Here is a 25,725-nt window from a genome sequence, read left to right on the forward strand (position 1 = left end):
TTAGGCCTATAAGTCCATTTCAAGCATAATATTCAAGTACTTCCTTTGTCCATGAGGAGTGGATGCCATATAATATGGGGTTTTTTTTTGTTTGTTTTTTAAGGAGGGAGGTATTGTGTTGTAAAAACTGAATTTTATGACTGAGAAACCTTTAGTACCTACTGTGTGCTGGCCTCTGCTGGCTGCTAGAGGCATAAAGCTAAAGTTAGAAATCGTTCTGCTATTGAGCTCTCAAATTATTGTCATGATACCACTCTTCAATGTGGACATCTGTTCCCACGCCTCTTATATTTGGAGCGTTTGCATTGTCGATTTAGAAAGCAGAACATTTTTTTATCAGTAACGATCCGAATCTCGTGGCTGAATACACGTTTTATTTGAAGTTGACTTTTGTTTGCCTGGGTAAACAGTAACTAATTGATAATTATATTTATGAACTTTTTAGTTAATTGGTGACAATGTAAGAAGAGGCAAATCAATTTCAGACATAACACTCAAAAGTGTTTAACTTTTAAAAAACTCACACTATTTAACTTTCAAAATACATGCCAAGACAACATGCTTTCTTTAGTAAGGAATATAATTAGTTAACTAAGAACCGAATTTGTGAAGTAGCACTAAATAGTAGTGGCCTTCTCTTACTAGATGACATGTGGGTATGGTCTTTATACAGAAACATAGTATATGCCTAGTTTTTGTCTCAGTCTTTTCAGCACAAGTAAATAATTACCTAAGAACGCTGATTGGCCAATATCAGCAATACCAAATGATTACTATTATTAATAAAAGCTAATTTTTTTGTGTGGTTTAGCGTATTTGTTTTTGTCTCCGCTTGGACAAAATTATGAACCAATCTTGCTTTTTGCCCCTCACTTCATCATAATCATAAGGTAACATTGTCTGATGTTGGTGTTCTGAGATTTTTATGTCCAGCAGAAAATCATGGCCTCACTGTGTCAGGCCTCTCCTAACAACGCTGAAGTCTAGACGTGTCAGACTAGTTCCTGGATGTCTCAGACTAGTTCCTGGATGCCTTCTTCATGACTACTTGGCTAAAATTGCACATGAAATAATAGTGCCAGTGACAAACCCTTCAAATGAATATCTCTTCCATTTTTCCCCAGTGTCCAATTATTGCTGTTGTTCTCCATAAACAAGTTATTCTAGCTTAAATCTAAAACAATGTGGAAGAAATAATGTAGTTAAGATATACTTATTCTTTTTCTAAAAAACTGTGATTTTAATATGATTTTTATAGACTTTGACAATCTTAAAAATTTCAACAAGTACTTTTTCTATTTACTTTAAAATCCATTTTCTAGCAACAGAATTTCTGGTTAAGCATTTCCTAAACTATATTCCTGGAGATATTAGTAGGTATGCTACCCACTACCCTCATTCCCAATCTGATAAAATTTAAGGTTGAGAAATTTTGTATTTTCATAAGACTGTAAGAATGTATTATTAAAGGTTCTGAGAAGTTGAGAAAGTTGAACACCTTTGTTTACTTTCCAACAGAGTTAATTGTTTTACTATAGATTGCTTCCCCTTAGAAAATATGACAATTTGAGAATTTCTATAGTAATCAGAGCCAATTCATTGTTGCATTAATAACCTTTAAATGTAACAATATAAATACCTACTTATGTTTTTGATGTAATCAAGTTTGGATTTTTCTGGGGTAGACATTTGGTACTTAATACCAATTATAAAAATCATCTCAATGGCGAAAATCATTTACCATTGTTAGGAAAATATCAGTGGATTCTATGTATAATCCCTTTGAATTTAAGCCAAAGGAGTGGTTTAGATATTCTGAAATCTGCTGATATTTGAATGCCTAATATATACATTAGATTCCAGAGGCCAAATAAGAAAAAAAAACAAAGCACAGTGCCTCAAAGGAACATAGATGAAAATAGACATGTAGACAATTACATTATAATAATATGATGACTTTATCCAACTTACGTATAAGTCAGGAATCAAAGAGTAAGGCATTTATGTCACTTTGGTGACACAGAGAGAGTGTCAGAGCTAAGACTTGAAGGATGACAAGGAGTTTGTTAAGTAACCAAGCTAAGGGAAGGGCAATTTGTAAAGGTTTGGTGGTTAAGATCATTAAAATAGGAAGTTCGAAAGAATGGAGTAGAGTTGGAAATAGGCTTGAAATATTTTCTAACTAATTAAACCGAAAATTCATGTGAAAGGTACATATCTATTTTCCTGACATTAAACCTAAAGATTAAAAAAAAAAAAAACTTGGAGCATAAATTTTAAAATCCTAGGCAGCAAACTGAAGACTGATTTGTCGTATGATTCAACTCATTCTAAAAGGACATTAGGAAGAGGGTACCAAACAGTGAGGACAGGAATAAACAAATGGGTATTTTTTTCCAGTAGCTTTGAGGACAGGGACCATGTCTATCTGTTCATCCTAGTTTACTCTATGTCTCTTAGTGAATGATAAGATAGTATGTTTTAAAATATTAGACAATACCTTAAATATCAGAAAAAAATTAAGAAAAATCACATCATTTCCTTTTGTTATTAAAATAATGCTTTGATAATCATATTTACAAATAAATCTTTGTGTTAGCCTCCAACTATTGTCAGGATAGACAGAATTTTAATAGCCCTTCATTATATTTGGTTTAGATTGCATAACTGGCATTTAAAAAGGTGCAAATAATCTATAATGTATGTTTAGGTATAACGAGCAATAAAAATGATAATAATTCCTCTTCCAGGCTTTACACTAACTTTCTTTTATTTACAGTTTACTTCGATTTAGAGAGAACTTCTATAGAAGTATTTTAGAGGGTCAGTTTAGGGGAAGGACTTCCACAGATATGTACATTTTTATGAAATAATAGGCATGATAATAATGTCCTTGGAAAAAAGTTTTTAATATCAACATACTCAGATTACATTTTGTGAATATAATATGCAATTGTTTAATGTACATTTTAAAATCATTAATTTTAGAAAGTTTCCAACTGTCTAAATACCAAAAGAATCCCATTTTCTGGCATAAAGATAAACCATTTTCTATATTATACCAAAATTAAAATTTACCCGTATTCTTACATTGAGAAATGACATAAAATACCAACATTATAAAGTCTCCTTAGAGAAGATCAACAATGACTTCGTAGACTAAGTTAACTATACATATAAATTTTTATTTTTTTTTTGAGACACATGACCTGTCCTAACAATGTGATTCAGAGAGTTATAATGTGTTGGGCAGAGTAGATTTAGAGGCTGAAAACTGGTGTTCAATCTAGAACTTCCTAGATTACTACCATTCCAATCCCTGTGCCAGTTGGCACACAATAAATGTCTGAATGAATAATTACTTCGACAAGGATTTCTTCACCTGTAAATTGGAGATACCACCTACCACACAAAATATTTGTTAAAAACAAGAGAACTAATGAGTGCCACAGTGTTTTGTTAATTTTAAGACTGTGAGCTAAAGATCTGTTAGTAGATAGCAAATGTCAAATAAACTCCAATAACTTGGCTTCAATGTAATGTTTTATTTAGTTGCTTCCCTGTTAACAAGTATACCATTAAGAACAAATTTATTCAGCGTTCATTTTAATTGGAAAAATGTCTTAAAACTCATTTAAAAAAACACTGTATGTTATTCAGGTCAACACCAACATCCTTCTACTTCCTTTGGTTAAGTCATAAGAAGAAATCTATTTCGAAAGAAAAGTATTTTATAATAAAAAGGTCTGGTCTGAAGTTTGTTTATATTAAATACCAATTCTACACCATTTACCAAAGCACTTCACACATGTCTTTTAAAACATTTATCACATAGTATGATAAATAATATTTATTTTTTTCTCCCAGGAGAGTTTGAGCAACGTAAGGGCAGAAAATCGGGTCATATTCATTTGGGTAGTTCCTTATAAAGGTTAGTGCCTACTAGACATAGAATGAATGACAATGACAGACATTGAATGAACAGAGGATATATGTTGTGTTCGGCAGAGGACAAAGAGCTATCATAATTTTAATTAGTTTTATGATACATGGTCAAAGCGATAAGTTTATCAGCAAGCTTTGAAAACAAGATTTTACAAGATTCCTTTTAGGTTTTTTTTCTATATATGAGACTAGTTTTAAGTCTGCAAATGTATGTTAATTAAAGAATTTGATGCAGGGAGAGTTTGGAGCATGTTATCAGGATAGTAATATGAAAATGACAGAGAAAACAAAAAAATTTTACTTTAAAATTACTTAATGCTAGTTTATTCAGTGGTCTCAAATAATGAATGAAGACTGTCAAAAGCTTGTTGTATTTTACATTGTTCTAGTTTTGTGACTTTTTAGATTCCAAAATATTATTGTAGATAGGAAACAGCCTACATTAATTGGTGTTTTGTTTTATATTGGAGAAGGGTGGTGAAACACATGAGAGTTTATATTTGAACAACATAGTTTTTATTTAAATGATTATTTGCCTAACTTATTTTAAGTTATAAAGTAGATATAGTCAGAATATGTTTGCTGATGATTATATATTGGTAAAAAGATATTTGAAACCATATTAGAAAAAAACAAACATGTAATGACAATTCTAAGGAGCCACATCCAACATTTAAGATACAGATGCAATGACTAAAAAGGTTTACAATACACTCAAAAGGATTTTCATAAATATTTATTGTAAGTGCCTGATGATAACTAAAACAGACTTTTCCTACTTTGCCTTTGTGAAATCTAGTTGCTTGGGAGGCATTCTTTTTTAAAAGAGGGGTGCTAATACTGTAAAAGATTTTTGCTAGGATCCAAGCAGATGTCACAAAAAAAAAAAGTTATTTTTTTATCAAGTTTTCATCAAGTTTAACTTCTAAAAAGATTTACAGCAATTTATAATTAGATGTATGCTACTTTCATATGGTGGTGTCAGACATTTGAATCAGGATCAAATAACTAATAAATTTTTGCATGATTTGAGCAGAGCTTTTTGAAGGGAAAAGTTCTTATTAAACATTTATCTGGTGAAGTAAGGCAAACTAATTGTTCAAGTGGCAATTATAAGAATAATTTTGATATTCTATATTGTAAAATAATTAGCACTTGCATAGCTTTATTCACAGACACATGTATTTTTATAGAGAACTACATTTCATTTCCCTTATGTAGTATGGTAGTTCTGTTTGACTCTCACTAAAAAGGAAGAAGCAAGCAAGCTGATGTGTAAGATAAACTGATCTCATTTTAGGTTATAAAGATATAATATGGCAAGTACTTTTCTATGATTAAATTCTATTGTGGGTTTATGGGGAAAAAAGCTTAAAAGTTTTGGTATCAACATAATACAAAGGCAGAGAGAATTTCCTAACATGGAACTTGGTGGCATATTTGCTTATTAATGTATCAATTTTGAAATTAAAAATGTATTATTTTTATTATGAGTAAAAGTAGTATACGGTTATCTTTTTGTTTAATTAAGGTAAAAGCTAGATTCTGATCTCTTATTTTACAACATATTTTCTTAGAAGGTATATATAATCTGCTACCAGTTTTTACTAGTCTAAAGTACTTGAGGTCTTACCTAACTTAGATGACTCAAGAGTACTTCACATTAAAAAATATTATCGAAATATTTTACAACCTATTTTAAAAGTTAATATTCTTATAAGGAGGTCATGATTAGCTCACTTTTACTGTTAAAAAGATACAGAAGTTTAAATAAAAAAACTTGCCCTGTACCTCAGGCTTTTTAAAAAACAAAGTTTCCAAATCACAGTGCCAATAATAATTTAATTAATATAAAACCCAGCAGTTTAAAAGTCATATTTAATGTTGGTTAACTCCTACTTAGCATCTTATTTAGAATGTAATGTCCCAACTTTGGCACATATAAAAAATTTTTTTTAAAATATAAATTAAACACATTACTTGTCATAGACTGTTCTTTTAAAAGTAGTTTAAAAAGACAAAAACACAACACATCTTGGAAACATAACTTCTTAGCAAAATTTTTAAGTACGTAATTCTCATGTAAGGCACTTCCATTCTTTTTCAAATAAGTTTCATAAAAAGTTCTCCATTTTTCTTTTGTAATCGAGTCTTCATAAATTATACAGTAATAATGTTACTTCAAGTAAAACTTTATTAAATATCCAATTTTGGCATGATTTCCTTAAATATCATTACCTTTGAGTAGAATGCAGGAAGGGCATTAAGTTCTCTGTAGGCTAATCTTAAATGATGGTATTCTTGATGTGTTTTAGATTTAGAGAACTGGTAATGTTTTATCTTGTTGATTTTGTTCAAGAATCTTGAAATCTTCCAAAGGAAGACTGCTTAAGGCAGTTGGTAAAATGTGTTCTAATGTGCCTTTAGGTAATAAGTTATTTGCTTCTAGATTCTTCACTAAGCAGGTGGCTTTGATCCATCTTTGAGTTGCTCTGCGTTCTTTTTGTAGGCAAGTTTTCATTTTCCTCCTTAAGCTTGCTATTTCTTTTTCCAGTTTAATTATTCTCTTTTTTGCCTCCATTGGATTTCTAAAGGCATAACTGTGTTCAAGTAGTACTTGCTGACTACTAATGTTTGATTTTAAATTAGGTGGTCCAGTTGAAGTACAAATGTTGTTTTTCTTCAAAAGATTCCTTGACTTGAGTTTCTGAGCCGAATAAAATTAGAGGGTTGAACATAAATTATGGAGTATCACAAAAAATACATTTTGTTCAGTTTTGTATAAGAGCTCTTTAAATACTGATTTTAAAATATAGGAAACATCAGCAGCCCATTTCATGTAATCATGGATTCAAGTTTCTCAACTGGTTGGATTAACTCCAGCCACTTATTCCTTTTTGTCTTCCTTATCCAGAGAGATACAAACATTGGTTTGGAAATAGACAACGGAATTCCAAGGTCTCTTCCAAATTACTGAGTATGATTCTATGGAGACTTTAAAAATCCTCACTAAGGCCAATATAATGTATTTAGATATTTGGTTTATCTATGATACTAATTTGATCTCTTTTTTAGGTAAATACTATTCTCTCAATTGATTAATATTTCAGACCTTGAGTCCTATTTAATAAAAAAACATATTCCCAAGTATCAAGCTCCTGAATAGACTTACTTGTTATTCAGTTACAGCTTCCATTCAAGGATTTAAAATCTGGCTAGAAACTTTTTGTCCAAATCAGAAACCTGAGGATCCTTTTTTCTCTTTATCTCTTTCATTCAATTAGTCATCAAGTCCTATTCTATATCCTATATATCTCTTATCATGAATCATCTCCTCTCTCGCATTCTTAATGCTACTGCCCACATCAGGCCTATACTATACCAAAATACTATACCATGTAGGATCTTACCCCATTCCACCATTCATGATCTTGATTTATACTCCAGCAATACTAAACCACTTGTAGTTTCCAGCTTGTATCATAACCTCATAACTTTGTGTCTTTCATTCGCTCAACAAATATTTATTGAAACACAGGAATTTATTTATGAATTCTTGGGGACAAAAACATGGTTCCTGTCCTCATGAAACCTACATTTGGTATTCTCTCTGCCTAGGAGAAATGACAGGACTCTTTTTTGATCTTTGTATCCTCAACATCTAACTTGGATTCTGACATAACGTAAAGTTTAGTAAATACTTGCTGAATCAATAAATGATTAAAATGTCACATATAAGGTATACCTGAAATTCAATAAATGTTTGAGTGTGTATTATGTACCAGGCACTATTTGAGGTGCTGAGGATTCGGAAGTAAAAAAGACAAAGTTCTTGACCTTCTAGGGCTTTTCTAATATCTGCGATAACTATATTTACCATAATCTTCTCTTCTGTTCAGATATTAACTCTTGTATATTTATAAACTTAACTGTCACGAAAACTCAAGAAAAGCAGCATTTTTCCTTTCTCAGAGGAAAAGATGCCAGTCCTACTTTTCAAAGTTAAGCTTTCTATTTTTGTTCATTCTACCCCTTTTTACTTTTTGGTGACCCCATCTTTCTTAGCTAGCTTTTTCCTCTCTGGTCAGATCTTCCCTAACTACATAAACATTATTTTAATACATTCATCCTCTATCTTAATTTCCTCTTTCTGTTTAAATATCACTTGTTAACATTTGATTATTTTCCACTCACTCCTCAACCCAATGGTTTTTGTTATCATGCTATTGCAATTGTCCTATGCTAAGAACTCTCTCCTAAATTCTAAATTCCAGTTTCAAGCCCAGCCTAAATGTCTGAACTCTGTTAAGTTTTTGGTTATACCTTCTTTTGAACTTCTATTCTTTGGTGTGGCTCTGGTATTCTTTGGGTGTTGTGCTCTTAAAGAACTTAGCACATGTTTTTGTATCATCTTAAAATCAGAGCAGAGTGGTGCTTGAGGTTTCATTATTCATTATTCAGTTTTACCAATGGTTCAGTTATTGATAATAACTGACAGTAATATAAAAGAGAATAATTTGGATCAGGGAAAGAATATTGGAATCAGAAGACCTGAACTCTAATTCTAGCTTGCACCTTTACTGCACAAGAGGAAATTGTGCAACTTCCTTGAGGCATATCATTATATGAATTGCAGAATATTCCGAATCATATAAATGAAAGGAACAGGTTCTAAAAATGGGGTAAAAAAAAAAAAAAAAGCAACATTTACCTACCATAGACTTTATATGGGTACAAAAATCAAAAATGGTTGGAACAGCATCCATTTTAAGTCGTCGAGTTTGTCCTGTTAGGTCAAAACAGGAAGCTTCAAAGTGCTTTGAGCAAAGAAAAGTGTGTTTTCCTGGCACAAAATTTTTGCGCCTAACCAAGCGAACCCATTCTTTTCTTCTTTTAGGATCCAAAGGAAACCTTTAAAACAAAACAAAACAAAACAAAAACAAACAAAAAAGACAACTCAGACAACTCCAATTCTAACTATCATACTTCTGGTTGTACCTAAATGATTAAAATAAATTTTAAGAGGTGTTGATTTAAAAGTAACTTCTATTTACACATAAAAATTTAAATTCCCAATATCCTGACACTGGAACAGAAAACGATTCATGCTAAGTTTTATAAGTTGTAAAAAAATAATAAATAACTATGACGAGTGGTTTTTCAGGTTTTTAAAAAAAGAGATCATTTTTCCTTGCCTAGTTCTTAACATGAGTAGTAAAATATAAGACTAAGCTGATCCAGATCAAGTTTACATAGAACCATTATAAGCTGGAGTAACTTCACAATGCTTTGATCTGCTGCTGATATATATAGGGTCAAGACAAATCAGATATCTACAGATCAAATTTTATCAAGGAAAGCCTAGACAAATTCTGGTATTCCTTCCTCTGTGTTCTTTCATTATGACACCACACTGTTTTGTAATTTTTCCATTTGAATAAATTTCCACTGAAATAAAAGTAGATTATAAATTCCTTGTGGACAGGGATTATTATATCATTTCATCTATTTATCTTTAAAATTTAGCATGGTGCCTTGCAAACAATAAGGACTCAACAAAAATTTCTTAATATGCTACGAACTATACATACTAATTCACTGCATTGTAAGATGCATACTTAAAAAAATGAACTCTTCAGTTATTGTAATACAGTAGAAAGCATAATTATTACAAAAAGTAAAATCCTGCTGACAACCTTGGCAGGAATGTTTTTCCTTTCATATTTATTTCAAATATGAAATATAAAATATACCAATTTGTACTCAGTAAAGAAGAGAAAAACGGACTGTTTAAAAATTCTCGTGGTAACTGTGTTGACTGACTTGGAACCATAAGAATCAACACATGTAACAAGCCTTGAGTTTAACTCATTTTCAGTTTGACTACCTTATCCTTTAAGTATTAATTATGAACTGAGTAGTGTTTAAAAAGAACCATTAATGTTAGATCATATGACTCAGAAGCCCCAGCTGAAGCCTTCATTAGGTAACAGCTTTGGCTTTATCAGATATATTAGATTTGCTCATATTACCAGCAGTAAGAGATGAAAGCCTAGATTTACCGGTAAACACCCTCCCATCACCTGTCCCTATCCCCGAACCCCAAATATACTGATGATCTGAAGATATTAACATTTGTTTGTCACTCTACAGTTCATGTGTTTTTTTTTTTTTTTCTATTTCATTAGAAATTGCTGGTGGAGAATTTATCTACTCTGCCTAGCCCTCGTCTCTTAATAATAATGTACTCTCATTTTAAAGATCTCTGTTCCAGTATTTAATGGTTTGGAAATGTTTCCTTTTGCCTAAGCTAAAAATCAAGCTTTAGTTTATAGCACTAAACTTACTCTCAACTGCTTGTTGGGGCCTCAATAAAGACTCAGAACAAGTAAGTACTATCATTATATTATATGTATAAGACTCTTCAGATTTATGTACACTTTATTACTTTTTTTCAAGTTCTTTTTAAAACTAGCTCCCTAATTATGAAATACCTCAAACTGAACCTTAACTTGACCAAATTTTATTTCCTTCGTTTAAAACTCAGTTTAGGAATCTCATTTTCCCAAAGTAGTTTTTCAGGATCAGAAGACAGAGGTTAGACATTCCTGTCATACAGAACTAACATCACTGTATTCTAGTTCCTTAGTTATCTATCTTCACCACTAGATTTTAAGTTTCTCCTGGTTACGAGCTATGTTTTTCACTGCTTTATCCTGTTAAGTAAGCACTCAATAAACTTTCCTGAGTGAATCAATGAATAAATTAACTAAGGAGGGGGAGGGTTAGTTTAGCATTATTAATTAATCTTTAATTATCTGTGTTAGAATAAGAATAATCAACAATTTTATATGTATTTTTGGATAATGCTTTTTATAATATCGACCTTAATCATGTTTTGCATGTGTTTGAATTTTTCTCAGCATATTCAAAGGGTGGTAGATGTAGCCCATAAGCTGACTTTAAGTAATAATAAATCATCTTGTAACTATTGAAAAATTAACATAGTGGTAACAGATATATTTTTGTCTATACAATAATAGAACCAGACTTCTAGAAACATTGGATGTTTTGGAAATACCACTCGATATTTTAAACAATGCTATTTTGCTTGAGTCCTTAATAAATGACCGAATGCCTCCTATATTCCAAGAACTGTCTTAGGCACTGAAGACATAGTGGTAAACAAAACATATCTATCTACTTTCATGGTATATACCTTCTTTATATAAGGGTTTACTGTAATGGGGAAGATAGAGAATTGAATAGTTTGATGCAGTAGAAAACAGTGGTTGAAACGCATCGTCTCTGGAATCAAACCAAGTTGCCAATTCTGGCTCCTTCACATAATTGCTGGGTGACTTTAAGCAAATTATGTAACCTTTATGTAGGCCTTTTATCTGTAATGGTACTGAGGATGGTTCTAGGGATAAGAAAATGTGAGTAAATGTTTAGCCCAGGGCATAGTACATAGTAAATATGAAATAAATGCTACTTGTTATTGTTGTAAAAGTAATTATAAGTATCATGAGTACTATAAAAGGGTAAGTACAAGGTCCCATGGAAAAATAAAACTGGAACTAATTTTGTCAGGAGGCCTTAGGATAGTAGGGATTAGCTAGGGGAATTAGGGTGGTAGTGAAGATTTTTGAGTATTTTAGGGACAGGAAAGAGTGTTACGACATGAAATGATGCTGGAGGGCCTTCTAAGAGTAATTTTGAACTTTATTTAAAATGGCATTGGTAAGCCTTTAAAAAACCTAATTTTGAGAGCTGATTGTTAACAAAATGTTTCAACTGGCGGTTAAAGACAGCTATTATTAAAAATTAAATAATGCAAAATTGCAATTAAATAAAAAGGTAATACTAAAAACTCATCACCTCCTAATCCTAATTATTTTAGTATTATCTATACTCTTAAGGTTATACCTATTATATCTGTGTGGTATAAATGCTATATATAGTGTGGTACTGCACATTTCTTCCCAACTCTATAATCAGTGATGTCATACTGACAGCTTGAAATCAGCCGTGATGAGTCTTTATATCAGGGAAACTGGGAAAATATTACAAATGAAGACTATTCCCTACCCTGGAGATGCTGTGGCTAAACATTTAACAACATGTTATAAGAGGGTGTTGTAATAATCCAATCAAGAGGGAATATGAGAAGTCAAGGAAGGATGACCTCCCAGTTTGGTTGGATGATGTTTTCATTTACTGAGAAAGGGAATATGGAAAATGAAGTAGGTTTGAGGGAAGGACAAGTTCATTAGTACAGTTTTTATGTGAATATTAGGAACTGAAAGATAGACCAGGGAAAAACTGAGACTTGTCCTATAGTTCTGGAACTCATTAGAGAGATTTGGACTGGAGATATTGACTTGGGAGGCATCAAGTAAATGTTACCTGAGACCAGAGAAAGAGTTGAAATCTTTTTAAGAGTGTGAAGACCTAGGTCAGGGGACAAGGAGAGGAGCTAGCAGAGGAGACTGAAGATAGGCCAAAGAAGTAAGATGAAGACCACCAAATTAGTGTCAAACTCAAAAGTAGATAGTATTTGAAGGAGGAATGTAGGAGTGACAACTCATGTTAGTATTTGCCGTTTCAGAAGATTACTGGGGATACTTACACAGGAGTGGGTAAGAGAATAATGGAGAGTCAAGTTGAGGCAACATAAATCATACTTGGGAATAAAGGAATCTACCAATGTTCTAGGAGAGGAGTTAGTTAATATTGTTTGTATTTAGGAAATAAAAACGTATTTTTATAATTTACTTTAAGACCTAAATTTCTGAGGTTACACATGAAGATGTTAATTTCATAGGAGGCAAATGGTCAAATGTGGAAAGGAGGTATGCATACTTAAACATTCAATATTATTGGTTCCTTGACTCCTCCTTTTCCCTTATCTTCTAATTCAAATGACCAAATATAGTAGTTTCTCCTCAAACATTTTTCAAATCTGTCCACTTCTTTCCATCCCTACTGTCAGTACCACTCCGGTCTAGGCCACTGGGTACTCATCTTTGTTTTACTACAGGTTTCCAACTTTTTTCTCTATCAGCTCTCACTTTTTCTCCTCTAGTGATGGTTGGTGCTAGCAATGAAGTACATTGTTTAGTTCAGATGACACTGTAGCAGAATTTTCCTGTGAAATAGTAGGTAAATTCTTTTAAAAAGCTCCTTTCTCATCAAAATCATCTTTTGATGATGCTTGACCAGCACTTTAAATAACACTATAATTCTCTATACTGCAGAGGGCCTTTTAATATGCACATCTAATCATGCCATTCTTTTCAAACCTTCTCTGACTTCTCAAATACTAATTGTATAAAATAGGAAATTCTTAAAGGAGCATACAGGAACAAATGTTATTCTTTGATCTCATTTGAAATTTCACATCCTTTGAGAAGTGTTGACTTTTCAAGGCTAAGTGGTCTCCCTGAATGTCTCTTCCGTGGCACTTAACTGAAATTATTTATGTCTTTCTTTCTCAATACTCTAAACTCCAGGAGTATAAGAATTTTCTGGATCCCTAGAACAATGTTAGGCAAATAAGAACACAGTAAACATTTGATGGATGTATGAATAAAGACTTCATTTGCATGAAATAGCTAAAAAACAGAAACATCACAAAGATTTTTTTAAGTGGCAACTTTTAATAAGGTGGTACATTTAGTTATAATGAGGTAGGGAAAAGGTCAATGAGATAGGGAAAAGGTCAAAAATATATAAATTTCTACATTCTAAGACCATATTAAGTTGTGAGCTATATCAAATCAGAACTGTTTGCACTAAACTCTTTTAATGCTTCTTTTCTTCAGCCACATGGCAGGCACTTGCAGAGAACATAAACTTTACCAAGTACTTATATTTAATGTAGCGTTCAAAGTGCTTACAAGAGTTCTGACTCGACAGAACCGAAGAATTTTGATTGCTCTTCTAGCAAACGAAGGAAAAACAATATCTAAATTCTTTTATTACTCTGTTCTAATTAGAAAGCTTATCTTTCGCACTTTCACTTATATTGCTTAATTCAGTAATAATCAGTGATGACTCAATTCCTCCGCAGTTATTGGATGTGACTTTTAGAAATCTAAATGCTTCCCATGTCAATTCAGCTAGTGAGAATTTCGTAATTTTAACGGGAACACAGTAGGATTTTAAGGTGATTGCCGACTTCAGTAGGAAGATCTCGCTTCCTCCTCTGGCGTCATTAATGTCAAGACCTGTCTAATACACGGGAGTGAAAGAATTAAAAAATGAAGGTATCCTCTGGCCACTTTTTCTATTAGGAGCAATCACCGTACAGAACTTGGATTACTTTTAGAAATAAATCTTCCCCGAAAGAAGAGAAAAATTGGGACAGATTTGAGATAACACACACAAAGGGTAAATAAAATGCTTCCCTACTACCACCCAAGTAAGGAAGTTATTAGAATTAGAACCGTACTATTCCTTCCACACAGGCAATACTCAAGATCTAGCAGCTCGCGTTTACATCTCACCCCCATTCCCTGCCCAGGTTACCTGTGGAAGCTGATGTTAATGTGCTTGTTGTAGGTAGTAGCACAGCCCGCCGCGGCGCAATTGGTCGGCATTTCCTTTTCCCCCTCATTCGGCGCTGTCTTAAGCCTGTTTTGAGGCGCTGGCTAATGCTTCCTTCGGGCGACTGGGCAAGTGAGGCAGGGGAAGGGCCCACCGAGTCGTGGGAGCGAGGTGGGGAGGTAGGGGTGTGTGGTGGCGGGGGGAGTGGGGGAAGTGTCAACCTTCCCTTTTTCTTTATTAATATGGCGGACTTCAGCCAGCAGGGCTGACAGTCCTGGAGCTTCACTCGCCTTCCTTTGCCTTCACCAACATGGCGGAATAACTCGACTCCTCCCTGACACGCAAAAAAGGAGTGGGATTACTGCATCTCTTTGGCAGCCGTCCTCCGAACAATTGAAAAGAGGTATTCCCCACCCCCGCCAACCATTACTAAGAAACTCTTTCCAGGCGGAGATTAAGAACAGGTCCGCCCACTCCGCCACCCACCCAGATATCCCTATCCAGAGTCTGAGGCAGGTGTGAGCTGTAGAGTGGAAACGCAAACCCCAAGACAGGAAAGAAAGACTACAGGTCCCGCCAAGGATTGCGTTGTCTTGAGGATTATCGCGGGAACTGGGAGCCGCGTTTCCTGCGTGGCGCAGGAAGTGACATCACGGGTAGAGACACTTTCAGAGCCGCTTTCTCGCGAGGCGGAAGAGTCCGACCGCGGAGGAGCAAGGGGGCGCTAGGGAAGGGAACTGGGTTGCGACGGTCCGGCGAGAAAGAGCTGTGGTGCGGGGAAGTTGGGGAGCAGAGCCCGCTAGGTGTCCGAGTAAGGGAAGGCCGCACCGACCAGGTCCGTTAGAAAAGGGAATCGAGGAGGAAGGTAATTGTCGAGCGAATCCCGGACGGAGGGCTAAGGTTGTGTTGAAGGCGCTGCTCTCGGGATGGCGACCGCAGACACTCCGGCCTCCAGTGGCCTCTCGCCCAAGGAAGAAGGGGAACTAGAAGATGGGGAGATCAGCGACGATGATAATAGCCAGATACGGAGCCGGAGCAGCAGCAGCAGCAGCGGCGGCGGGCTGTTACCATATCCGCGGCGAAGGCCTCCTCACCCGGCCCGGGGCGGTGGATCCGGCGGAGGTGGTGGCTCCTCGTCGTCGTCGTCCTCTTCTCAGCAGCAGCTGAGGAATTTCTCACGCTCACGGCACACGTCGGAGCGGGGCCACCTCAGGGGACACAGCAGCTACCGACCCAAAGAGCCCTTCCGGTCTCATCCGCCCTCCGTGCGGATGCCTTCGAGCTCACTGTCCGAAAGCAGCCCCCGGCCGTCCTTCTGGGAACGGAGCCACATCGCCTTGGACCGTTTCCGCTTTCGAGGCAGGCCCTACCGGGGTGGGAGTCGCTGGAGTCGGGGGCGTGGAGGGGGTGAGCGAGGAGGCAAGCCGGGGGGCAGACCACCTCTGGGAGGAGGAGCGGGATCCGGATTCAGCAGCAGTCAGAGCTGGCGTGAGCCCTCCCCACCTCGGAAGAGTTGTATCCTTAACGTGGCGGTCTGCCCTGGGTGTGTCACATACTAAAGTTCCCTTTAGCGTCATTACTAGGTCTGAGATGAGTAACTTTTCTGAACCATCAGAACTGCTTTTTTTTTTTTTGTCACTGTGTCAATTTAAAGTAAGTGTTTTTTGGTGATCCGTGTGTGTCACGCTGTAGTTTTTTGTTGTTGTTTGTTTGTTTTTAAAGACTGCTTTATTGGGTGTGTTGCTTTTTAACATGAACGTATCGTGGTTTGGGGCCAAGCTAGTGCAATCTTAAGTGTAAAATGAGATTGTAATAGTTCGTCAGAAGCCCAAATTTCATTAGCATTTGTTTTTGCTGGCACAGGGACTTTGTATATGAGGTTGACTTGGATTGTTAGAGAAAAAATACAGTTACAAACAGTTTGGGGAATGCTGTTGCTTATATTGCACTTTGCTATTGAAAATTATGAAGTTTCATTTTGTATAATACTGTTTTTACTTGTAATTTTTTTTTTAATCCTTGATTTAGTCTTACATGTTGGTGCCTTTTAAAGTGGAAAATAAAGAGACCAGATATCTTCCCCAACTGTATTAATTCAGAGCTTTTAAATTCCTGTATTCTTTGGAAAACTTACCTCTTAAACTTCTTTATTTTTTACATTCAGTTTTGGGGTATTTTATAACTCTTAGTGTTGACAAATGTGGGTTAGAGAGAGAATAAATTTAATGGCATTTTAATTTTAATATATTGAAGCCATAGGGTGTATGGGAGAGCGGAGATTATAGAGAGGTTGAGAATGAAAATAGCAAAATATCTGATTTTTGTTCCTTCTAACTTTATGCATAGTTATCTTTAACATTCCTGAGTATACTCAGGATTAATGCTGAGTCGATCATCTGAAGGTTTGCTATTTTATAATGGATTTGTAGAACTACGTCTTAATTTATTTTATGATAATTGCATAAAAATAGTTTACTAAGGAGCATTTTTATTACTGGTTGTAATTTCTATTGTGTAATGACAATATATTTATGTGTGAAACTTATGTATAATGACATTTGTTTGGGAGACACTTAACATTTTTATAGAATACTTAGAGCCATGTGGTCTTTTTCAGATAGATTGTCAAGATATAAAGAGGGCAAGAAATGTAGGTTTAGGTAAGAAGTAGCAGCTTCTGTTGCTAATGCCCTGAAAAAAACTTAACTTCTGCAACCAAAAGTTGGGTTAGGAGCATTCCAGGATTGTTTCAGAGAAAATCATGTAGATATTTAACTTTTTAAAGGACAGGATGTTCTTTCAAGAAGTTAGAAAACCTCTTTCTGCCCGATATATTTTTAACTGAGAATTTGATATTAGTTAATTCTGAATCTAAAAACAGAAGGTATTTGAGCACATATATATTTTAAGAATATAAAAGATGAAAGTGGTAATTTATGTTGGACGGACAAATGGAAATAATTACAGTTTAATGTAAAAAGTTCTAATCGAAGTACATGAAAAGTATGTGAGCTCAGTTTTTTTCTTAATTCTGTATTAGAGAAAGGAGTGATGAATGGGTTTGCCTGCCTTTCTGTCCATTCAATACCAATTTGGTCTCTGCCATATACCTTTATTAATTCAGTTTATATGTTTTTATTAATAAAAAGGCATATGATGTGAAAAAAAGTGCAGGAAGATACCCAGTCTGATTTCTGTAGTAACTTATCAGAAATGAGCTGTCTTCCTGTTTTTCTTTTCACAGATGCTGCACTTAAGAAAAGGATGCTTGTTTTGATCCTCTGCTCATTGTTTTTCTCGTGAAGTATCGTTAATCCATCCTAGAGGTGGTATTCTTTATAAGAATTTGTGAAAGAAAACATAGTTCCTGGCCACTTTTGTGTAATGTGAGCAAATAATTTATAATACAAAATTTTAATTCAAATACCTTTAGCATCAAAGTTGTACTCAGTTTAATTCATATTTTTATTGGTGATTATAATGACTTTTTTATTTTTTAACAAATGTTGCATTAAGAAAGAAAAAGGGTTATTCTGTGATTCATTTCCATAATCCAGAAGTGAGGTAGCATGAGTGCAAGTGGTTGTTTTTTCCAACTTCTTTCTCCATAGTGATTAAGGTATGCTAGATGTAGCTTTCGAGAAACAGTAAATCAGATTCTATTGCACTACTTATTTTTATTTTCATTTTTAATTTTTCTTAAGGATAGACACTTAGTTAATCTTAGCATATGTCTCCTTTGGATGACTACCGTTTTAAACTTTCAAATCTGTTGAGAGCAAAAATATCAGGCCACTGTCTCTCATCAGTAGAAAGTCATTGTTTTCACCTGCAGTTATAAAGATTCACTAGAATCTTTTTTTCAAAACAAGTGTCAGTTATCAATTGCATCTAGATCAGCTTAAAATTTAATCTTTTAAGTGTTGGTTTCATCCCAGCTGTCCTGGATGGACTATAGGATTTCATTTAGCCTTGAAGGAGGTTAGTAAGTTATAGTCCTAACAATTACTTTTCCTCATTTTTCTGTCCTTATTTCGTGTTAGTTTATTGAATCTTTTCCCTTTACAAATATTTCCAAGGTCCTCTTTTTTTTTTTTAATTACTGTGGTTGTGTCTTTAGATAGCTCCACTGAAAAGCGAGATGTAAATGCAGATAATTACAGAATTTATATACAAAGAATATGTAATAATGGGGTGGGGGAGCAAGTAATTCTGGCTTCACATAAGAGGTGACATTTGAATTGGAATTTGAAGAACAGAAAAACCTACACAAAACTGTACATAAAATGTGATGAACCGGGAAGAGGTGAGATTGGAAAGGAAGTACAGGTCAAATCATGAAGGCATTAATATGTCATTATAAAGATTTGGACTCTATTCTTAATGAGATTTTTAAAAGAAAAGGTCTAATGGGATTTGTATTCTAGAATAGCAATATGTGGGAATAGCTTGTGAGAGATAAAGCCCCAAATGCCTATTACTAGGCCAGACTTCTCTGTTTTGGTGCGTAGAACTGTGGAAGTGCATTATAACACTCAGAAAAAGGAAGAGGCTTAGAAGAGTTCACTGGAGAGCACTATTATTGCAGGAGTTGGAGACAAGGGAGTCATGAAGACTTGAGAAAAAAAAGAGAAACAAGGGGAGAGTATAGTTATGGAAGCCAAGAGAGAAGTGATTTATAGTGTCCAGTGCTACAGAGAGGTCAGGTAAAAAATACAGTTTGAAAACATGAATAAACTCAGCAGAAGCCAGATTCCATTTGGTGGAAGAATAATGAGAAACTAGCATTCTTTCAAGAAACTTGGCTCTGAAGAGGAGAGATCAGAAAACCAGAGCTTTACTGGAACAGTTTTGCTACAGAACTGCTAAGGTTTTCAGTTGTAATGCTCGTTTAATTTCTAAAATATTTGGTGTTGCTTCCAGTTCTTGAATTGGTTATTGGGGAAGTTTACAGTCTTTTCAGGTTGCTTGTCTTGTAAGTTACTAAACAAGAAATATTTGGGAACTGTGATGTTTTGTTCTAGCTAGTTCAAATGATCTATAAATGACATTGTATTTAAATACATAAAGTACTTGTTTTTTTCTTGTTAATTTTTAGGAGAAGTGAGGTGTAACTGTTCTTATACCTATGAATTATTTCGAATAAAAGTTGTGGTTTGGAACTATGTAGCCATTTCCAGGAAAGAAGTTACATTCTGTGTATCACTATGTTAGAAAAGAAAATAACAAAATTGATTGGTTTAGATATCCTTTAGAGGAAAATTAGAAGATACATTTTGAATACTATATAAAGGTTTATATTTTTATTGTATAACTATCTTCATTGTCTTGTGTATGTGCTAGATGTTAGTATACTTGAGCTTTAAGATTGTTATGTATTAGGTTTTTAAGCAAATATTTCTTATTAAACTAGTTTTAATTGTTATTTATCAGTTTTTATTTTTATCTTTATTTTTTTTTTAATTTGAGACAAGAAGACACTAATTAAAAAGAAGAATGTTTCCTCCTGATTATATGAAGTGTAAATTACCCACATCTGTGACAAACCAGTCTCTCCCCTCTTCCTTTAGAAAAGAATCTTTAACATCCTGCTCATTATGGGCTTTCCTGATACCTACAGAAGAAAGGATGCTGTAACCTAACTAGGTGGAATACTTGTGGATAACTACCGGTAATAACTGACACTAGTGATTTTGTAAGTGGACTGTTTATGTGGATATTAGTTAAATTTGAAATATGGGCACATAATGAAATTGGGCATTAGCAGCACATATTAAATGGAATTTAGTAATTTAAAAATATCACTTCACCTTTCTTGAAAAACAAAGGGAAACTTCATCTATAACGTAATATATTTTTGTTAAATAAACTGGAAAATTTTTGAAAACTGGTTTCCTTAATATGCTGTTCAGCCAAAAGTTTTGGAAGATCTCCATCAAGAAAAAATTATTCATCAAAAAGTGAAAACTGCGGGGAAGAAACTTTTGAAGATTTACTTTTGAAGTATAAGCAAATACAGTTGGAACTAGAGTATATCAATAAGGATGAAAAACTAGCTTTGAGTAGCAAAGAAGAGACTGTGCAGGAAGATCCTAAAACATTGAACTTTGAGGACCAAACAAGCACTGATAATGCCAGTATTACAAAAGACTCAAGTAAAGAAATTGCTCCTGAGGAGAAAACACAGGTCAAAACTTTTCAGGCCTTCGAATTAAAACCACTCAGGCAAAAATTAACTTTACCAGGAGATAAGAACCGGTTGAAAAAGGTTAAAGATGGAACGAAACAGCTTTCTCTGAAATCTGACACTACTGAATCTAGTCAAGGTAATGGAATTAAGCATTTTAATTAATAAGAGTCGTCTTTAAAGAACTTATTTTGGTAGCATTCTTTGATTCTAATTTGTGAATTCTTTTTGCATTTTCTACATAGTCGTTGAATAATGATGCTTTGTTTCATTCTAAGCTTTTTTTGGCCTTACATGTTGGTCAGAACTTATAATGCAGTTTTTAACGTAAGTGATAGTGGGGCACCTTAGTTCCCTAAATTAAAGGGAATGCTTTTAACATTTACCATTAAATATAATGTTAAATTTTTGTTGGGTAAAGGAGGGTTCCCCCCCCCATTGTTTGTTTCAGATTTTCAGAATGAAATGGATGTCTTTTTTCTTCATTATAGAGAAGAGTATGCATCTCATTTTTTCTCCGTTATAAGTGTGATGGATTATATTAATTGATTTTGTAGTGTTAAGCCACCCTTGTACACTTGGGATAAATCCAGTGTGTTCATGATATATTGGTTTTATACGTCATGGATTTGGCTTGTAACTTTTTTCTTTTCCTCTTTTTTTGTAATGGTATAATTTATATACAGTGAAGTTTACCCTTTTTTAAGTGTGTAGTTCCTCGAGTTTTGACAAGTGCAGGCAGTTGAGTAACCATTGCCAGCCACCACAATTAACATAGAACAGTTCCATTAACTCCCGCCAATTCTCTCATGCCTCTTTGTAGTCAGTCCCTCACTTCCCAACCCTTAGCCCACCTAGTAACCACTGATCTCTTTACTGTCCCTGTGGTTCGTCTTTTCCAGAATGTCCTGTAAATGGAATCATACAGTACATTGCCTTTGATTCTAGCTTCTTTCACTCAGTATAATGTATTTGACATTCATCTACATGGTTGTATTTATTAGCAGTTCTTTTTTTATTGCAGAGTGTTCCATTGTATGGGCTATGCTATAGTTTGTTTATCCATTTCCCACCTGAGGGATATTAGAGTTCTTACAGTTTTTGGCAATTTGAAACCTTCATAAAGAAAGGTTTGCTAATGCTTTGTTTTGAATTTTTCATCTGGTTTTGTAGCCTGTAATTTTTTTCCCTTCTTTTTCTTGCCAGATTTTAGTATAAGATCATAATGCTCAAAATGAGTTGGGGAGTGGTTTCCTCTTTATTCCTCATAATAGTTCAAGATTGGGATCATTTCTTGAGCTGTTTGGTAGATCTTGCTGGTAAAATTGTCTGGGCCTGGAGGTAGTTTTTTTCAAGGAAAGTTTTAAACTACTGATCATGTTTTCTATTTTTGGTTAAGGCAGTTTAGGTAAACTATATTTTTCTAGTAGCATATCCATTTCCTGTAAGTTGTAAAGTTTATAAAAAGTTATTCTCAATCTCTTACCTTTTTATTATCTGTAGCATTTAGAAATTGAATATTCTCTCTTTTTTATTTTATTTCTTTCTCCTCTGTAATTCCCCCCCAACGACCACGACCACCCCTGACCTACGGATGTTGCCATAAGAACTGGATCTCTAAAGATGGGCTTCTTCTCCCATGCATTCGCGTGTGCATCCCGGGCATGAATCCAGGTCGCGAACCCAGGACCTGCATGTAAAGCAGGCCTGCTAACGACTACACTATGCAGCCACCCCAAATACCTTCCCTTTTTAAATTTCCCCATAAATAAGTCCATAGCTTTTAAAACATCAGTTTTCAGCCTCTCTCATATTGAGATCATTTCGGGCTATGGAATCTCTGCTTTAGCTGCATCTCAGTATGTGATATATAAATTTTTAAAATTCATTTCTAAATTCTTTTTGACCTATAGACTATTTGGAAATGTGTTTTTTAACTTATGAACATGTAGGCTTTCTAACTATTTTTTGTTACTGATTTTTAAGAGAATGAGCTCTATGTGATACCAATCTTTTGAAATATTTGCTTCATTGTTTAATACGTGATCGATTTTTTTGAATTGTTCTGTATGTGTTTGAAAGAAATGTATAGATTGTTAGATCAAGCTTTTCATATTATTCATGTCTTCATTTTTTCTTTTGATTTGCTTGGTCTATCAGTTATCGAGGTTTGTTAAAATCTGCCACTGTGATTGTGGTTTTTAGTTTTTGCTTTAAGTACTTTCAGGCTAGAGAATTGATTCATTTTTCTTATAATGTAGTGACCTTTATCTCTAGTAATATTTTTGCCTAAAAGACTATTTTGTCTATATTAATAGCCACATTATCTTTCTCTTGATAAATATATATGCCTTGTATATTATTTTCCATCCTTTCCGTCTTTCTGTATCCTCATGTCTCACATGTCTCTTGTACATAGTATAGAGCAGAATTTCATTTGTAATTTAGTCTGACAGTCTTTGTCTTTTAACTAGAACAATAGTTTGTTAACATTTTTCCTTGATTACTGATTTTTGGATTTATTTCCCTTTCGTTTCTTTTTTCCTTTTTACTTCTTTTGATTTTTTTCTTTATATATATATATTTTTTACTAGTTTGGAAGTTAGTTGCTAAGTTTCCCTTCTCATATTGGTTCCTCTAGGATTTATAACATGAATTCTTACCAACGCGTAGAGTTAATCATAAGTCCTTACCCTTTCTCTGATATACGAGGACCAATATTTGCCTAGCTTTGCTCATATATTTAGCACTTTCTTGGCTCACTTTTCCTTCTATGTCTAGAGCCACTTATGCTTCAAATACATTTTAAAAAATTTCCTTTAATGTATATTTGCTGGATGGAAAAGATATTCTGTTTGCCCTTTTTTAAAGATAATTTTCCTAGGTTTAGAATTTGAGATTGGTTGATTATATTCTTAACACATTGAAGATATTTTCTGGCATTCATTTATGATTTTGGAAACTCAGCTATCAGTTTTAATAGTTTCTAATTTGAAGATAATCTCTCTTCTTTCTCTGGTTGCTTTAAAGATCCTATATTTGTCTTCGATATTCTGTTGTTTAACTGTGATGTGTTGATTGTACATTTCTTTTTATTCAGTTTGGGATTTGTTGTGCTTCTTGTTTTCATTGATTCTGAAAAATTGTCATATCTTAAAATATTGTCCCATTCTCTTTTTCTGAAACTGCATAGATGTACATTATATTAAATCATCTTCCATTTCCCTTACGTTCTCTTAAGTTTCCATGCCTTTGTAACTCTGCTACATTCTGGGAAATTTCATCTGATGTTTCTTTCAGTTCACTGATTCTTTAGCTATGCTTGATGAGCCTTAAGCCCATCTCTTGAGTTTTAAATTTCAGTTACGGTTTATTTTAGTATTTCATTTTTATTTTGTTTCTCAGATCATTTGGCTCATTCTTTTTAGTTTTCTCTCTGCTTATTTTTTCAGACTTATCTTTATTTCTTTAAACATGTAACCTATAACTGTGTTTTGTTTTGCTTCTCCCTTTTGCCTACTAATTTCCAATATCTGAGGTCTTCGTGGGTCTGATTTCTGATGTATGCCATCTCTGCTGGTTCTTGTTTTTGATACCTTTTTTTCTTGATTAGGTGAGTTTTGTTTGTTTTTTAAGTGAGGTGCTCATTTTTCCTTGAAATTTTTTGGTGAAAATTTTTGAGGCCTGGAATAAAGGTGGATTCCCCAGAGAGTGTTTGCTTTTGCTGCTGCCAGGCACTCGAGTAGACTTTTGCTCCAGGACCATTTTATTTTTGAAGTTTTCAAGGCCATCGATGTGGTGTAAATTTGGTTGCAAACCTAGTAGTGACTGATGTTGGCTACTCATTCTCAGAGACATTTCCCACACCCTCTTCAATTTAAAACAATGATTCTAGACATGTAGTTTTGAAAAGTATAACTCAGTGGGATAGAAAAGATACACATAAGTATCATACAGTATAAGAATTATGTCTCAAAGCCTGCAGTAATACAGAGGAAAGATCAAGTATCCCCACCTGTATTTAGAAAGTTTTCATAGTGATGGAAACGTTGGATTTGTTTCTTGAAAAATGAGTGTCCCACTTGTGAAGATAGAAGGAACCAAATGAGCAGATGAAAGCACAGAGAATTTTAAAAGGATATTAAGATTATAGGTGCATTGTGGGCTATATGGTATGTTTCTGGGTGCAGTCGGATATAAATTTATAAAAGGATAGGTTGAGATTGGATTACGAAGGGCCTTCAAATATCTTGCTGAAGAAGTTAGATTTACTTTATAAACAAATAGAAAAATGGTGTAATCAGGTATCTACTTTAGAAAAATAACTGGCACTAGTGTGGAAGAGGAAATGGAGAAAAACAAAAAGCTAAAATTTATCTGAATCACTAAGTTATATCGATTAGTTTTTTGACATATGTATTTTCTGCCCCCAGTCTTTAGCCAGATTCTCAGCTCTGCCATCAAACCTTTAAATTACTGGTTAGCCCCCCCCCCCCCCCATTTCTTCCATTTCTAAACCTTTATCATCATTTTTTAGGCTTTTACTTACTCAACTGCTGTCAGCATATGAACTTGCCTTCTGTTTCAGGTGATCTCATTTAACTTCCAACTTCTCACTTCCTGACTGTAAACTTTATATCTGTATTGATTTTCACTTCAGATCCTTCCCTCTGAGTAAGTGGTGACTCTCTCCTTGTTTACGGCCATTTTATTTTCACCTATATTCCTGGCTCTTAAACTTCTCTCATCTTCTTTGAGACCTTGGTCCATTGTTTTATTTTTATTCATCTTTAACCACTTTCTCTGAATGGGGTTCTTATTATAACATGTTAGAATGTTCCATGCCAAAATTTAAACACCTCCTCTTCCCTATTTTGCATTCTCTGTCAACTTCTCTCTTTTCAATCATACTTCTGGAAAGGCTAGTCTGTGATGACTCTATTCTCTTTACCTCTCATTCCCTCTTAACTTGATGCAGTCTGCTTTTCTACCCCTGCTAGAATACTAGGTTACTTTGACCAAATTGCAGAATTCATTTTTCA

General features: G+C 34.3%; 2 protein-coding genes across 5 annotated transcripts in view; one reads left to right on the forward strand and one right to left on the reverse strand.

Annotated features, from left to right (window-relative positions):
* Positions 1–2,888: 2,888 nt before the first annotated feature.
* On the reverse strand, positions 2,889–14,964 carry THAP2 (THAP domain containing 2). Its single transcript, XM_016148379.2, has 3 exons — positions 14,479–14,964; positions 8,661–8,856; positions 2,889–6,652 (listed from the first exon to the last, which is right to left on the reverse strand). Exons 1-3 carry the CDS (start codon positions 14,547–14,549, stop codon positions 6,263–6,265), a joined length of 657 nt encoding a protein of 218 aa, XP_016003865.1. The 5' UTR covers positions 14,550–14,964; the 3' UTR covers positions 2,889–6,262.
* Positions 14,965–15,203: 239 nt separating this feature from the next.
* Positions 15,204–25,725, forward strand: part of ZFC3H1 (zinc finger C3H1-type containing) — a 49,175-nt gene continuing 38,653 nt past the window's right edge. For 2 of the 4 annotated variants that reach the window (XM_016148377.2, XM_036237921.1), the window contains exons 1-2: positions 15,204–16,011; positions 20,409–20,822. In XM_016148377.2, the coding sequence (XP_016003863.2) occupies positions 15,423–16,011; positions 20,409–20,822 (1,003 nt within the window). In that variant the 5' untranslated portion in view covers positions 15,204–15,422. Of the gene's footprint in view, positions 16,012–16,055; positions 20,823–25,725 lie in introns of those variants that run through there. The other 2 variants (XM_036237922.1, XM_036237923.1) reach the window with 2 other exon arrangements.

This window comes from Rousettus aegyptiacus, unplaced genomic scaffold (genome assembly GCF_014176215.1).
Source record: "Rousettus aegyptiacus isolate mRouAeg1 unplaced genomic scaffold, mRouAeg1.p scaffold_m13_p_2, whole genome shotgun sequence".
NCBI lineage: Eukaryota > Metazoa > Chordata > Mammalia > Chiroptera > Pteropodidae > Rousettus > Rousettus aegyptiacus.